Source organism: Paroedura picta, chromosome 13, assembly GCF_049243985.1.
Source record: "Paroedura picta isolate Pp20150507F chromosome 13, Ppicta_v3.0, whole genome shotgun sequence".
Classification (NCBI taxonomy): domain Eukaryota; kingdom Metazoa; phylum Chordata; class Lepidosauria; order Squamata; family Gekkonidae; genus Paroedura; species Paroedura picta.
The window spans coordinates 21,790,670-21,807,878 of NC_135381.1; the positions used below are offsets into that span (position 1 = coordinate 21,790,670).

Consider the following 17,209-nt stretch of genomic DNA (forward strand, 5'->3'; position numbering starts at 1 on the left):
GTTCCCAGGCAGGAATAGTTTGGCCATAGACGGGCGCAAGTATCATAGTACTTGCCCAGGGATGCCCAGTCCAACTGCTGGGCTTGTGTTGGATAGAAGAGGCTCATGTCCATTAAGCATTGCTACCTTAAGTCCTTCCCCCCTACAGTGATGGAGAGAGTAACAGTTTCTTTTCCATTCTGCACAATGAGAAGTTCTCTGTAAAGCCTGCATTCTTAGGTAATGGTATTAAATGTTAAATATATCAACGAACAAATTTTAAATTTTGCAGGCTGGGGTTTGAATGCTGTTTTTTGTTCCCAGGTGTTGTAGCAGTGCTGTTTTGTGGCATCACTCAGGCACATTACACTTATAACAACTTGTCCACAGAGTCCCAGCACAGAACTAAGCAGGTGAGCTCGTAACTACCCGTGGGAGCCCATCCCCAGGAATAGCCTGCAGACTTTCTTTTCCTGTAAATAGTTATGACACTGCTTTCCCCCTGAACCAGGCACCTCCATGGTTTCATCAGATAACCGTGATTCCGGGGAGGCAGTGAGCTTATGTCAAGTGTGATGTTTTCCTGAAGTCAGTGGGATGGTATACTGATCTTCAGTTCTTGGGATTTGGTAGTAGTACTTGGAAAAATGTTTCTAATCTGTTTCATTCTTTCATTAATTTGATGTATGTACCGCCCTCCCAGTGAGCCTGATCAGGGCGGTGTACGACATTAAATAGGTTACAATGATGTAGTAACCTACAGGGATATAGGTTAAAGTAAACACTTTTAAACCATTTAAAACCCGCATCTTTAATTAGCATCAGGATTGATCAATTATTATTTCTAGTGCGTTCCTGTTCAGATTGGGATGTTTTCATGGGGGATGTTTCATTGTTAGGGATGTTATAAGATCACTGCCCCCAACCAAAAGCCCTGTTTTGCAGGCCCTGCAGAACTATGCCAGCCTTGTCAGGGCCCGGATCTCTTCCAGGAGCCCATTCCACTAAGCGGGGGCCAGGACTGAAAATGTTCTTGCCCTGGTTGAGGCCAGATGTACATCCTTGGGGCCAAGGACTACCAACCAATTGGTTTTGCAGAGTGTAGAGCTCTTTGGGGAACATAGGCAGAGAGGTGGTCCCTCAGGTACTCCAGGCCCAGACTGCAAATGGCCTTAAAGGTAAGTACCAATACCTTAAATCTGATCCAAAATTCAACTGTGAGCCAGTGCAGCTGTCGAAGTGCAGGCCAAATATGGGCCCTCCAGAATGGTCCTGTGAGGATTTGAGCTGCTGTGTTCTGGACCAGTTGCAATTTCTGGGTCAGGGATGAGGATAGGCCTTCATAGAGCAAGTTAACAGAAGCCCAGTCTAGATCCATTGCATGGATCACTGAGACTAGGTGCTCTAGGGTCAGGTAGGGCTTTAGTAGTTTGGCTTGGCAGAGGTGGAAGAACGTCAGTTGTACTACTCTTGTGATCTGCGTCTCCATGGCAAAGGAGATGTTAAAGAATCCTGGCTTCATGCACATGCATTGCCACACCTCCTTTTAATGACTGGTTTTATTGACAATGTGTTGGTCACAGCACATCCTCCAGATGCTGCAGTAGGAGAAACCGCAAACCTATCTATTTCTCTGCTTTGCCTGTTCAAGCATATTGTGGTATATTGTATTGTATTTCCCAGATATTGTAACATTACCACAAGGGTGAAATAATCATTCTCTGTTTTTCCCTCCACCCCACTCCACTTTGCCATTTTAGCTATTTGAGCTTCTCAACTTCTTGGCTGAAAACTTCATCTTCTCCTACATGGGTCTTACGCTGTTCACCTTCCAGAATCACGTGTTTAATCCAACATTTATAGTGGGAGCTTTTGTATCCTTTTAGGCTTCCCTTGATCCACATATGTTGATGTTTTTTTTTTAAGCTTAGACATAACTCATATTTCAATACTACTGCATATTCTAAAGAGATGGGAGGGGGGAGGTTATAAAAAAGGGGCATGATGAACAGGTTATAAAATTATGAATGGAGTGGAGAGAATCCCTTTTCCTCTCTGACATAAATGCGGAACCTGGGAATCACTCAGTGAAATCGATAGATTAATGGAGGATAAAGTCTGTCTTCACATAATGCGTGATGAATGAATGAAAGTCAGTGCCATAAGATGGGGTGGTGGCACCTTCCTTGATAGGGAGGATAGACATATTCATGAAGAATACATCTGACATGGCAGCTGAATGGAACCTGAATAGAAGCTGTAGAAGGGCAGAGTGCAAGAGCTTCCTGGAAGCATATAGGTGCCCCCTTGAGAACCAGGATGTTGGAACAGATAGTTCTAGTAAGGTAAAGGTAAAGGTATCCCCTGTGCAAGCACCGAGTCATGTCTGACCCTTGGGGTGACGCCCTCTAGCGTTTTCATGGCAGACTCAATACGGGGTGGTTTGCCAGTGCCTTCCCCAGTCATTACCATTTACCCCCCAGCAAGCTGGGTACTCATTTTACCGACCTCGGAAGGATGGAAGGCTGAGTCGACCTTGAGCCGGCTGCTGGGATTGAACTCCCAGCCTCATGGGCAAAGCTTTCAGACGGCTGCCTTACCACTCTGCGCCACAAGAGGCTCTTCCTCTTGTAGTTCTAGTAGGCATCTTAAATATAGTTCTAGTAGGCATCTTAAATATAGGATCGTCTTGTGGTGGGGACACATGTGAATGTGATACATGCCTGCAGTGTGCTAACGTAATATGGTTAGGTCAGGTGCGAGGTTAGTATATCCATGGCAAATCTTCCTTTGGTACCTAGCATGTTACTGTACTCTGGTCTAGACCTCCAATAGTATATGCATTTACCCTTTGTAGAGATGATTGCCATGCAAGGAAAATATAACACACATAGACCGTTTACGCACTGGAGGTTTCATGCCGGGCTGCAGGCTGGAGTTTTAGTCGTGGCAGGTTTCCTGATCTCTTCCTGCATCCACACAGGGGAGCATTTGGCCCGTTGTGCTTCATCTGCCCCTGATTTGCGCTCCTTCATGGGAGCTGGGGCAGTGAAGTTCCCAGTGCATAAACGGTCATAGTGTGGTACTATGGGATGCCACACTTGCTCTTAAGAGTGTGGTCTGTTAGCTTGAGAGGAAGCTGGTTTTTGTTTTCCCCTTTAAATGATCCAGCTGTTTACAATATTCTGTTATTCTGGAGCATGTTCAATCCTCATCAAGTTATTTTTGGCAAATTGTTTTGTTTTGAGCTAACTTACAAAGCTGTATTTTTCTGCTGATCTGGCAGGACACCTCCATTTGGTCTGTAAGTGGCTTGTGTGTGTGTGTGTGTGTGTGTCATTTGGAAGAGTGCTGCCACTTATTTTATATAAGTGATTTCTCAGAAAGAGCCACGCATATACAGTTTGCCAATCATTAAAAGTTTGTGAAATAACACTCTGTGCATGCTGTGCTATGTAAAGCAGACTGGTGAGGACCTGACAATCTTTCCTACCATTTGGAAGTATACAAAAAGCTTTCAAACAGTGCAGTAAAGGCCAGCTGCTATGGGATGGCTAAGACTTTCAAGCAAACAAGGGGCCAGTTTTCCTAATGTGCTTAATATTTTCAGTGGAGTTGGCATGCAATACAAGCTGATTAATATGAGCAAATGAATAAGAAAAATCCTTAATGCATTCACAATAGCTAGCAGTATTCTTAGGAAGAGCAGCAAATATTTATCCTCTATCTTTCCTCCTTAATTTGGGAAGAAGAAACAAGATTGGGACAAATTTTCAACATATGATGATGTTTGCTGGTAAGTAAAAATTCAGTTTCCTGTTCTGCATACAGAGATAAGAAGGGCATCTTTTGTAACTTAAGCCAGGAAAGGAATCAGCATGTAGACCAAAGTTGGACCCTTTTCAGAATTCTTGTCTGTTCTATTAAGAATGCAACTGTGCCCTCTTAAACAAAGTCGCATACTTCTAAACCCATTGCAAAACAGGGCTCTTCCGCCAGGCATTTGTCTGAGGCCGGGTGGTGGTCTGGGGGCTAAGATTGGGCCCCTCTCCCCGGGGTTTTAATGAATTGATTTGTAGTGAATTCATACAAATTGAAATAATATAATAATAATAATTCTTGACACCTCCAAGGGGCTTTTTGGAGTTGATTTCCTTGGTTAATAACAAATCTCCATTCCAAAGCTGCAAGGGAAACAACTTTTGAAATGGAGGACAGCTTCCAAAACTGTGTGATATGAACGATGTGTGTGAATCCTAAGAAGGGGGGGAAATATAGTGAAAACAGTGAGCGTATTAGCCCTCGGGTACAACTGGACTAATTCTTTGCATCCTGCCTTCAGATAACAAATACCTTTGGTTGGTTTCCATGTGCTGTTTCTCCTCAGGCTTGCGTGGCGCCATGGCTTTTGCCTTGGCCATTCGGGATACAGCCACCTATGCGCGGCAAATGATGTTCAGCACAACTCTCCTGATTGTGTTTTTCACTGTCTGGGTCTTTGGCGGTGGCACCACACCCATGCTCTCTTGCTTGCATATTAGGTGAGTGCAAATCTTGGGCTCTCAGCTATTTCCTGAGATAGGGAACTTTTGGTACGTGTCAACAGACGTCAGGCACACAAACGAACTCCAGATTCATTGGAAGTTTTATTACTATGGAGCACTGCCTCAGACAAGCTGCCTTGGTTCACATGTTGTAGAAGTTTATAAAGAAATAGCCCTGATCTGGATTGCACTGGCTAGCCCGGTCGTATCCAATCTTGGAAGCTAAGCAGGGTTGACCTTGGCTAGTTTCTGGATGGGAGACCTCTAAGGAAAACAAGCACTGTGACACAGAAGCAGGCAATGGCAAACCACCTCTGAATATCTCTTGTCATGAGAACCCAGCAAATAATAATTAACCACGTCACAGTTTACTATCATGGTCATAATGTTGTAAGAATTTAATCTTGTGGCTGCTTTGGTCTCACAGAATCAGGAATATACGATGAGTGAAAGTATCCTTGTTGGAGCCCATGTCCGCTTTTAGTGTAAAAGCTCTGTAGTGGCATCAAATGCTGATTAATCATGCAAATTTGGGTTTTAGAAGCTTTAGGGGTCTACAACTTGTGGCAGGCTGTATGGGAGAAAATTAGGACATAGATGAAGAAATTTACTCCTCCCCTCTTTCTTCTGCTACTCTTATTTTTAATTCTATTCACGGGACTGAAGTTCTGGGGTCTTTTTTTAAAATGAGAATATCCAATGGGAATTGAATGGGGAGTCTTCCTTTTGTTAGGCAAATGAAATATTCCCACTTTGCCACTGGGTGTCACCTGAACCACACATCTTGGTTAGAATAAAAGCAGTGGCTGAATGAGGAGCAAGTTAGGCTAACATTATATATATGTATATATATGTATATATATTCTACATGAAACATTTTAATGAAACCACCTGACATCTACATAGGACAGTTGTCCAGAGATGGTGAGGTAGTGGATCCTCTGAACAAGTAAGTGGAGTCAGAGATGAGGTACATGACAGCCAGGAAGTAGAGCTTGTTGGCGAGGTGAAGGTGGTATTAATCAACAGTTAAGCTAACCAGGTAGATTATCTCCCCTTTGGAGGAATAGGCTAACACCTTGGGTATATTTATTGCTTTTACTTCACTTTCATTATGGTGAGTCTTTCTTACTGAGACTCAAGGTGCACTACAAAATTAGAAAAACAATAATAAAGAAAAAGCATGCAAAACATATAAACAGTACAATCAATGGATTATAAAAATCAGAAAATAATGTAGAGACCTTCTGTGTGGATTTGAAGTGAGATGCCTTAGAGCAGGGGTACTCAATTTGTGGTCCTCCAGATGTCCATGGACTACAATTCCCATGAGCCCATGCCAGCATTTGCTGGCAGGGGCCGATGGGAATTGTAGTCCATGAACATCTGGAGGACCGCAGGTTGACTACCCCTGCCTTAGAGCAGACTTTTTCAGCCTTTTATCTGTGGAGGTACTGCTGAAATATTTTTCAGGCTTCGAGATACCAGGAAGTGAGGTCAGCTGGCCATGCCTTCCTACCACATCCCATGGAAATGAAAGGAGCTTTGGCCAGCAAAGGTTTAAATGACAGGGGCTCCTTCCCTTCTTGCCCCCTCCAGGCCCATCATTGGTCACTTTGAGAGGAGTGAGGTCAACCTGCCTAAGTAAGGGTGACAGGATTTAGAAAAAAATTAAAATATTTTTCTTCTTGCTTCATTTGGGCCTATTATGCACAGAGTGGAAGGTCCGCATTCGGGGTGGAATGGCAGCGGCTAAAATCACCAATTATGCACGCTGCAGGCGGCAACCAGGCGCAGAGTCAACATATGCTGCCGAAAAAGCTGCATTAGCAAAATGCGGAAGAAAGTGGAGCTTCCCGGGCTACCAGGGTGCAACCAGAAGTGGTTCTGGATTGGCTGCGTGCATAATTGACTGCTCTGGGTTTTGCCGCCGTTGCATTCCGTCCCGTGCATTTGTGGTTTGCTTCGCTTCTTCCTCCTCCGTGTTCTCCATGCCACTGTTTCAGCGGCCGTGCATAATAGGCCTTGGAGCCAGGAACAGCAGGCACAGGGTAGGAGAGCTCTCCCCACCTGCCATTTTGAAAATCCCCACACCTGAGTACCACTGAAGGTACCATGGTTGGGAAACCCAGTCTTAGAGAGACAGGCCCTTCTCTGTGGTGATGTCAACCTTTTTCCTTACTTTGTTTATATCATGCTTGTTATCACACTTTGCATGTGGATCTCCTTGCCTGCAGCCATTTACCTGTTCTTTTGACCTTCCGATATCAGGTGAAGATGCTTTGGTTCTCCCAGGCACGTGGCAATATTTAGTATGAATATCTTTGTTTAATATTTTGTGCTTTGGTGCCTTTAAAATTTTTAGTTGCTGCATTTAGCATTTTACATTGTTTATGAGTTTTTTATTATGCAATATTTACTTTGTAAATAAATTGATTGATTCATTAATTTATAGCCTGCCACTCTCCTGCCTTGGGATTTGTTTTTATTTAGGGAGAGCTCTAGAAATATTTTATATAATAAATACAACCATGTTGTAGCCAGTTTCTCCATGTAAGAATACACATTCATGTGATATTTTAGGTACGTGGTGAGTGATTTTCAGTTTGCAGTAAACCATCTATATGGTCATAGACCTTCACAGAGCTCTTAGCTTGGCCCATGAGATAGTTTGACAGAGTTAAACTAAGTTAACTCTAAACAAAGTTAGAGCTAAGCCTGTTGGCTTCGATGACCTCAGGATTGCACTCTATATAACAACTTACATGAGTCTTTGTTATTTACAGGGTTGGTGTAGATGCTGATCAGGAGAACTTGGTAAGTATTGCTAAGCTAAACTCCAGTGTACTCGCAATGGCTGTCCCCAAATTGTTCATCCACCTTTGTTAAATCCATTCTTTAATCATTTTTTCTTGCCTTTGTATAATTGTACGACACTTCATTTTTCATCTACCCAACAGCTTGCCTATGGCTGCAGGGATTTAATGCACATCCCTACCAGAGACTGTTGATTCTCCTTCACTGGGGCTGAAGTCATCCAGCTGGTTAGGTCATGCCTCTGCTCGCTCAAGTAGGGCAAATTGAAATGCAAATTGATTGCTAGACCTCCTTGAGTGACCACTGAGTGACCTCTCTAGTTTTGTTTGCCCTACTGCTCATGTAGGACGCTCAGGGCCCTGCTCTTTGGCCCCACTGAAGGCTTTTTTTTTAAATAGAGAGACAGAAAGAAAAAAGATAGAAAAACAGAACTCCAGAGGAGATATCTCCTTTGTCTTCACAACAAGTTCCAGCATTCTTGGACCTCACAAGGAGAACGTCTGTGCCTGGTTGGGTCCCTTTCCTGCAGACATGTGGCTACCTTTTGCCTCCCCTCTTTACATTCGGAGCTTCCTGCTTTTCTTCCCTCACCTCTGACATGGACATGGCTACGAGAGGACAGTCCTCCAATCCTCCACCTCCCGGGACATGCCAACTCCAGAGAGAGGCTTCCAGTCTGCACCTGGCAAGAAGAGTTGAGCTGTTCCAAGAGACCTCCTCTTCCACTGCGGGCGCGGAGCAGCTGGTGAAGAAACAAAGAGCCGCGAAGGGGAGAGACTGATCCACTTTAGGGCCAGGATCTGTACCCAGCCAGCCTGGGTATTCTTACACTGGACAAGCAGAGCAAGCTAGCCCTACTGGAAGGAAGGTGTACCCCGCTAGTGTGGCTTTCTGGGTCCAGCAATGCATCAGTAAGGCCTGCAAAATCCAGGGCAAGGTGCCGCCAGGCTGGATAACGGCATGTTCCACAAGGGCAGCTGCCACATCGGTAGCATTCTCCAGCAGGGCACCTGTGGCAGAAATCTGTCAGGCGGCGATGTGGTCATCTTTCTCCACGTTTGTCAAGCATTACTTTATTCGGCACAAACCAAATGCTCCCAATAAAGCAAGGGCTTCCTGCAGTCCCTGAGTGACAGCATGCCAAGTGGCTTGGTAGAAATGAATTTAAAATTCTATAATCATATTTCAATTTGTTCCAGGGTGTGCCGGAAAATGAAAGGAGAAGCACAAAAGCAGAGAGCGCCTGGCTGTTCAGGTTATGGTACAACTTTGATCATAAGTATCCTTCAGTAACATGATGATCTGTTAGCCTTAATCACACACAATGTTTGTCTCTTAAGCTTTATACTGGGCTGGTAACAGCTGCTTCCTTTGCAAGATGGCAGGCAGCATCATTTGGGAAGATAGATCTTCTTTCTTTGGTACTGCTGTGGATTCTTCCTTTATGCAAGCCAGTAGAAGGCTAGCAATAAGGATGGCTGGTTGGTTGCGTCATTTGTAATTCTTGAAGTCTGTTTAATTAATTAATTATGTTTATATACTGCTCTCCCCTTGTAGCTCAGGGCAGTTTACATAGAACAGAGGAGAACATGAAGATTATTATGAATACAGAACATTATATAAGCAACAGTAGCAACAGTGGTTGCATAACAATACTTTCCTAACAAATGGCCCACAGTGACTTGCATTGCCTAACCGTCTTGTGTCTGAATAAAATCAGAGTCCAGTAGCACCTTTAAGACCAACAAAGATTTATTCAAGGTGTGAGCTTTCGAGTGCTTGCACTCGAAAGCTCACACCTTGAATAAATCTTTGTTGGTCTTAAAGGTGCCACTGGACTCTGATTTTATTATGCTACTTCAGACCAACACGGCTAAATATTTTTGCCTTGGCCCACAGGCTTCCTGTTCAGCATCTCTGGCTGGAGCTAAGAATGCAAATCCTCCTCCATAGAATGTTTTTATTCCTTAACAAGCAACCCCCTCCTCAGCTACTTGAAACCTCTCCTGACGCATAGCGGCCCACCTCTTACAACTACACTCCCCAGCTGCTGTGGGCCTATTGCACGATGCTTGACAAGCCCACAAGCCTATGAGGTAAGAAGCAAATTCTCCTAATGAGTCCTGTTTCCTGTGCGCTTTGTATTTCCTCAGCCATGGTGGTGGCTTGTGTTGGTGCAATGCAGCGACCAGAAGGTCAGCAGCTTTTGCGTTTCCCAAATGGAGTCCGAGTCTGCATTTCGATAGCACATTGTTCATTTCAGGCTGCTCCTCACCTGTGTGGCAGGAATCCCACAGAGCATATGGGAACATCCAGACAACTTATCTGACTCCTGCATGTTTCCTCTTGGGGGCAACTGTGGACTGGCTGCCAGTGGAGTGTTCATCTCCACTGCTTTTGTTGTTGTTAGGTGCGAAGTCATGTCAGACCCATCGTGACCCCATGGACAATGATCCTCCAGGCCTTCTACTGCTATGCAGCTGCTATGGAGGAGATCTAAGCTCCAGAATGGCAGATATAAGCTGCTCAGTTATTCCCCCCACAAACACACCTTTCAGCTCTTTGAAGCGCATTTCACAGCTAAGTTATGGTGCAGTGGCATTTGAAATACTGAGTTTTGCTCACCCATCTCAAAATGCTTGAAAAGGAGCATGGAGAGGACAACCAAATGATTAAAGGACTTGATTAAAGCAGCACTTGGCTTTCAGTTTATGGGGACACACACACACACACAAATCATGGAGATGATTGGTGTTTGCTCAGTCATGCTTCGAGAGAGCACTTTTCTCCCTGTCCCATAATATAAGCACTCAGGGTCACTCAATGAAATTGGCCTACACATTTGCAATTAATTAATAGAACTAACTGCCCAGAGTGTGTGGTGATGGCCAGCCTTAGATTACTTGAAAGGTGATTAGACATTCATAAAGTATTGTTCTAAAGCAGGGGTAGTCAAACTGCAGCCCTCCAGATGTCCATGGACTACAATTCCCAGGAGCCCCTGCCAGCATTCGCTGGCAGGGGCTCCTGGGAATTGTAGTCCATCGACATCTGGAGGACCGCAGTTTGACTACCCCTGTTCTAAAGGCTGTTAGCCTTGATAGCTCAATGAAGCTAACTAGGGATGTATTCCGTGGTTACATGAATGGAGGGTGTTTGTGGTTGTGGATCTCTACCTGACTTGGCCTTCCCAGAGTAGCACTTTTTGATTCCTGTAAAGATATGGAGAACATCTTGGGGGAATATGTGATGTTAAATCACTCCCATCCTGCTCTTGCACCAGAGGGAAACTTGCTTGTAGTCCCTGGCAGTGCCCTTTGTAGGTTCACGAAGAAGAGCTGGTTTTTATACTTTGCTTTTCACTCCCTGGAGAGCCTCTTGTGGCGCAGAGTGGAAAGGCAGCCGTCTGAAAGCTTTGCCCATGAGGCTGGGAGTTCAATCCCAGCAGGCGGCTCAAGGTTGAGGTCGGTAAAATGAGTACCCAGCTTGCTGGGGGGTAAACGGTAATGACTGGGGAAGGCACTGGCAAACCACCCCGTATTGAGTCTGCCATGAAAATGCTGGAGGGCGTCACCCCAAGGGTCAGACATGACCCGGTGCTTGCACAGGGGATACCTTTACCTTTTCACTCCCTGGAGGGGGTCCCAAAGCGGCTTACAAGCACCTTTCCTCTCCCAACAGACACCCTGTGAGGTAGGCGGGGCTGAGAGAGCGCTGAGAAAACTGTTCTGTAAGAATGGAGAATCAAAGCCTACTCTCCAGGTTCGAGTTCCCCACTCTTAGCCAGTCTGGTGCAGTGGCTAAGAGTGGGGAACTCGAACCTGGAGAGTAGGCTTTGATTCTCCATCTCACAGCCAGTCTGGTGCAGTGGCTGTCTTTCAGCTGCTGTGAGAAGGTTTAGGAACCTCTATGATGAGTACAACAGAATTCAGTCCTGTGTACAAAAGCCGTATGCCTCTTAGTATCAGCTGCTGGTTCAAATTCTCCCAAACACGGCTGAACTCCAAACCTTTTAGCTCCCACTTACGCCACAAGTGCCTTTTATAGGCAATACCTTTTGGCCGGGTCTTTAGCGAAACTGCAGCTGTCTGTTTAGCCCACTAGCTCTTTAGTACAATTAATCTTCTCTCTTTATTCAGAATCAAGAGCAGCTGAAGGATGATGATTCAGATCTCATTCTGAATGATGGAGACATCAGTTTGACATACGGGGATTCCACCGTGAATACGGATTCTCTGACATCTGGTGCATCTAGAAGAGCGGCAGGAAATGGCTCCGAGGATGCTCTGGACCAGGAGCTTGGTTTTGGGGATCACGAACTTGTCATACGGGGCACTCGCTTAGTTCTCCCAATGGATGACTCAGAGCCGCCTTCGAATGTAGTAGATAACGCAAGACATGGCCCAGCGTAAGATCCCTGCTGGGTTTGACTCACAGTCAAAATAAAATCCGATGTATGATCATGAAGAAAAATGTACCACCTAAGACAAAAACCTACTGCATGTCTCAGAATGTCCAAGCTGTATAAATACTCTTTATTTATATAGCGTCAGGAGAATATAACTATCAACACGAGACAACTTGTGAAGAGCAAGGTGTTCATTTCTTAAGTTAACAAAACAAAACAAGCAGCTCATGGACTGCACTGTTGTAGGGTGGAACTGTTTAGAACAAATTCTGTTGGGTGGAGAAGAATTTTTTTTCATTTCAAAAAAGTTGGATGAAATGTGTTGGTGGCCACCCTTTTAACTGTGCAACAGCCACCTGCGTTGCTGTTGGTTTTCACAATGCAGCCTAAGGTCAATGCTTCTCCAAGAGCAGTAAGGCAAGTAAGCATTGGGTTTGTTGGAGGGTTGTTGTTTTTTTGGCAAGGCTATCGTAGATGGCAGAAAAGCAGTGAGTTACCCAGGAGATTTGCTTCAGAGGATGGCCACTTTTGATCCTTTAAGCATTCCTATAAGAACTGCTGCAGAATGTAGCAGATCTTATTAGCCTCCTATGACGATTCAAGATCTGTCAACCTTTGCTTAGGATCAGCTGATAAAAGCTGAGATAGGACTGCATTCAAGCCGTTACTTGGTAACTCTCCTTGTTGGCAAGAACAGTTTGCAGCTCTCTCCCAACTCAAGTAGGAGAGGAGTAGGATGCCAAAGCAGAAGTCCATTCTCTGAGTGTGTAGTTGTGTTGCAAGTTGGGAGTTTGGGGGGTTTTTTTGTGTGTCTTGTTAAATATTCACTCTTGCCTTGTCCTGTGTAGAATTGGGGCAGGTTATGAGCTTAGAAACAGCCTAAGTCCAGTTTCTCTCGCAGAGGAGCAGACAACATTTCTAGAGTAGGTAAGGGCAGCAGGACACCATTACTGGGTTGATCCATCTTTTAGCTCAGCGGGGTGTGCCTTTTGTCGTGTCAAAATCTTCTTGTTGTTGCATGGCTGCTAAGAATATAGCTGAAGCAATTGGCCTGGTACAGTTCCACTCTATACCATGGAGTCTGGCACCTACAAAGACTTGAGACTCTGTGTGCGGGTTTTTAAAAGAGGCATTTAGTAGATTAGGTGGTACTGAAACGAAAGGGAGTTGTCTGTCCGTCCATCCTGTATAGTTGCACTTTTGTTTGGTAACTCCTTTGCATGCTTGTGTGTCTATAAAAAAAAAGCTTTTGATTTTTGTTCTTGCATCTATTTCCTGTTTAATGAGAAATGTTTGTAAGCTGTCATTGTTTCTTTATAGCTGTTACAATTTTTTTTTGCCAGAGAAATAGCACAGAACAATTTGCTGTTATTGCACTTGGTATATTCAGCTTTGTTCTGCAATTATCTTTTTTTAAAATGATGCAGTGGTTTTAAGAACCTGAGAGTTCTGAATGCTTTGTTTTCTACATTGAAAATAGCAGCAGTATGAAACTTTTACTGTGCATAATTCCTAGATCTTATTTTCCCTTTCAGATGTAGCCCCTGATGGATCGTCTTGTAATCAGAGGCATTAGGGGGCTTTTACAAACTTAACGTTCACTTCCTTAACAGAGGAAAATGATTACCATCCCCACTCCACTCCAGGAAAGCAGGACTGAATTGAGATCTGAAGTTGCACATCATCTGAGACCTTTGAGAAGTTCTAGAGCTGTCTCTTCATTTGTGCTTCAGATTCTTTGGAGGGTCTGCTGACATGAGCTTCCAGTGAGAACTCTTGCCCTTGTTGTAAGCATTGAGCATTAAGAATAAGCACACCCTTCTTTTCCAGTGAAAGTAACTATTGAATTGGGCAATGCTGTCGTGGTCTCAATGAGGGATCTCCATGATCACTTGCATAGTTTTGGTGGCTGATCAGCTGGCTACAAAAACAAACAAAAAACCCCATTCATATAAGTGTGGTGCGACCTAGTTTGTACTTTACTTTCTTCCCACGGTTGGTCCATTTGGGATTGGCACCAAATTCCAATTTCTCCCTAGGAAGTAACAAATGAACGGGCTCAACATTTCTCACTTTTAGAAGGAAGCTTTGGTTTGATTTGCCTTTTGTCTTTGGGCTATTGGACCAAGGGTTTCTAGTAGTACACCAGAACTAGGGGGCACTCCTGCAAAAGATGTTAGGGGATGGTATTCTATTGCAGCCATGTTAACAGATTACTTACTTTTTGTTTTAAATTTTATGTTCTCAGGTCTGGATAACATGCCTTATGTATATGTCAGTGCAATCTCTGAGGTCCCCAGGAGCATGATAGGTTCTTTTCTTCTTTCATAAGCATTGTAAGCACAACCAGCCAGAATGCCTTTTTGTGCAAGCCCCACTGAAATGAAGGGGATTTCTCAAGAATGGCCTGATTGGTTGCTGTGTGGTTTGTGCCAGAAGAAGGACCTTAGTTGCACCTAATTAATGGCAGTTTTAATTGTTATCGTAGGAGCTTGTCACTATTTAATGCCAGTATGTCTTTTCTTCTTTTTCTCCCTGCTATGCAGGAATTTCATGAAGAGGTGTGTGTGTGTGTGTGTGTGTGTGTGTTTTATAGGATGTCTGAAGCTTAACATCAGATGTTTAAAAAGAAGCATTTTCATATGTTGAGCTATTTTTACATCTCTTATACATTATTCCTTTGTTTTGTTCTAAGACTTTTCCAGATGTGAGCGAACCTGTTGTTTTTTTCTATAATCTTCAGATAACCCATGAGCAGAGTTACAAAAGATCCCCATCTGATACTATAGAAAGCTGTCAAGTTGACCTACCAGACAAATCTGCTTCCAGTGAAAAAGTATCATTGAGTTTGCAGGATAGGGTCATGCCTAATGTTCTCCCTGACAGAAGAGAGGAAGAATTTTGTTCATTTTGCCACTCTCACTGCAAACCTGTGAGTTCCCTTCCCCCATGCTGTTCCTGGGTTCCCCTGTTCCCGAATTTTTGGGAGCATTTGGGGCTGTATGGGATAGTTGAAGTGAGAAAGTCACACATGGCTGACAGAAATCCCTCTTCCAGTGGTAATTGTCATTGGGATCCAAACCATTATCTTCAACTTGGGATAATAAACCATTACTACCACCCCGTCCACCTGATCTAGAAGATGTCTTCTATTGAGTGTTTTCCACTGGTATGTTCTTGAGCTATGTTTGTACAAACATCTTTGGAATTGGTAAGGCAGCGGTTCTTGATTCATGCATGGCCTCCTAGTCTCCTTCAGAGGGAGTAACACATGATCCTGGAATGTGCTAGCCATTTGACCTGTTGAGAAAATTTCAGATGGAACCTTGGAGGGCTGCTGGCATCAAGGAACAAGGAAAGCCAAGCCCCCAGTTGTTTTGCCTAGACATTAGGAGCCACTCTGCTTGGGTCTTTCTGCAGCTTCTATGAGCAGAGAGTTACCTTCCTCTTAACCATAAGCAGTGTCAATGAAGGAAGAAGAGGCAGTTGCTACCATTGGGTCTGAGCTGAATGGTCCCTGCAGCACTGGTTAACAATACCGCAAGGAGCTTGTTCCTGAGCCATTTAAATTCCCTCGTCCACATCTGTGTGATAGTACAGCACTAAATTTTCTGCACACTACCGTGCTACACGTGGGATGCATTGAGAGATTCCGGATGCAAGTGAACTTGGTGCTGAGTCAGTTGCACTGTTTTCTGCTTGAGGAGAGACGGCAAACTCACTTTAGTACAGAGTACAAAAGCATTCTTTCAGGCAGCATCTCAGTGGTGTCTGCTATGCTGCTGGTAGCAGAAATTGGACACTTCAGATGGCCCATATAAAGGAGGGACTGAGAGGCTCGATTGCATAGAAATTTGTTGAAGCAGTGCAGTGCATTGGGATATAAATATTCTTGCACAGATTAAGACTAATGGTAGGTCAAAGATGCCTGTCTGGAAAGGCAGGCAAATGCGCCATGGGGCATTAAAGGCTCCATTAGAGGCATTTTCCCCAAAATAGTGGCCCTTGAATGTACTTAATTCCTTAGGAGCATTCCCTTTCAGACTTCCATAAGTGCAAGTCTGTTACCACTGTTTCTGCAGCTTAATTATGTGACATCAGAGTTGGTCAGGGTTATTCCTCTCCTACCACTTCCATTTCCCTTGTATCAAACTGAATGTCTCAGTGAAACTGCAGTTCAGTTATTGGCTACCTTAAAAGAAAAAAGTTAATACATTTCCCATCTTTGTTTAATACATTACCTGTTCAACATGTTTATGTCAACATGCAACTATAGATTCAGATTTTTCACTCCAATAATAATTTTAACTGTTTACTGAATTAGGATTCTGTAGAAGAGGTAGCTGTTTTGCTTGTCAATTTTTATTGCATGTGAATAATTTTTTTAAAGAGATGTTTAACATTGAAACTAAATAATAAAGTCCAGGAAACCTCCCAGGGTTCATTTGTGATCTGCCATAAATGACTAACAAGTAATAGTATTTACTAATTTCTTTGTTGTTTCAGTCACGTTTTTCTTCTCCTTCATTTCCCCCAGGGGGTCTTCTGTATCCACATTTCTTAATGACCTCAAATGAAGTTGTGGGAACCTTATTACCTCTTAAGGCCTGGTTTAATAGACGTTCTAGGCAGTGTTTCCCTCAGGAGCATATTCTTGGTTTAGATTTAGGAAGGTTCTTTCCTTCAAAAAACTCTGTTCTATAAGTCGAATTGACCCTTCTGCATCCGTCAGAATCAAAAGACAAGCCAAGTTCTGGTTTACTATAAATACTGTTGGAATTGCCTGTTCTTATGGTATTAACTGCTATAGTTGTGGTGTTTTTGTGATTATATTCTTAATAAGCATAATTGCACCTATTTTTGTTCATGATGACTAAATCTTTTATTGTTACTTGCACTGTGAAAAAAAGAATCATGGGCCTATAAAAACAAGTTTGTTTCTTTGCGTCTTGTGTTTCTTTAATCCACATTTCATTAGTCACAAAAGGTAGGATTAGCCAAACACATTTTGATCATATGGTCTTCTGTACTGGCTTGCATTCCTTTAAAGTCTTAAAACAAAAAAAGTCACATGATTTGACTGTGGCAAGTTGGTAAGTCTAAAAGGCAAGGATTACTCACTGAAAAAATATGCTTGTTAAAACATCTTTGACAGACCAAACTTGGTTTTATGGTTGTTGTACAATAGCTTAATGCCAACATAGTTTTATTAGAGCTTATACCCTTTTTATCCTTCACGCTGTAAACTGTAGGAGCCTTTTTTTAGAGCTGCTCTAAAAATCTGCACAATTTATTCAACACACAATGCAGTCCTTAACAGAGGAATTTCCTTCTAAGTCCAAGGGCTCAGAACGGCATGATGCTGTTTAGGATTGCACTGACAAGCTCTTTACCTAGCGGTTTAGGACACTTCTACAGTGGTGTAGTCATTAAGAATGGGGGACTCCAATGTGAACTGGGT

At 43.5% G+C, this 17,209-nt stretch overlaps 1 protein-coding gene across 1 annotated transcript in view; it reads left to right on the forward strand.

Annotated features, from left to right (window-relative positions):
- Nucleotides 1-16,689, forward strand: part of SLC9A6 (solute carrier family 9 member A6) — a 28,732-nt gene extending 12,043 nt beyond the window's left edge. Inside the window, exons 9-16 of the mRNA XM_077307241.1 lie at nucleotides 304-392; nucleotides 1,740-1,853; nucleotides 3,664-3,775; nucleotides 4,367-4,520; nucleotides 7,310-7,340; nucleotides 8,540-8,619; nucleotides 9,331-9,436; nucleotides 11,480-16,689. Of these exons, the coding sequence (XP_077163356.1) occupies nucleotides 304-392; nucleotides 1,740-1,853; nucleotides 3,664-3,775; nucleotides 4,367-4,520; nucleotides 7,310-7,340; nucleotides 8,540-8,619; nucleotides 9,331-9,436; nucleotides 11,480-11,752 (959 nt within the window). The 3' untranslated portion in view covers nucleotides 11,753-16,689. The remainder of the gene's footprint in view (nucleotides 1-303; nucleotides 393-1,739; nucleotides 1,854-3,663; nucleotides 3,776-4,366; nucleotides 4,521-7,309; nucleotides 7,341-8,539; nucleotides 8,620-9,330; nucleotides 9,437-11,479) is intronic.
- Nucleotides 16,690-17,209: the final 520 nt, after the last annotated feature.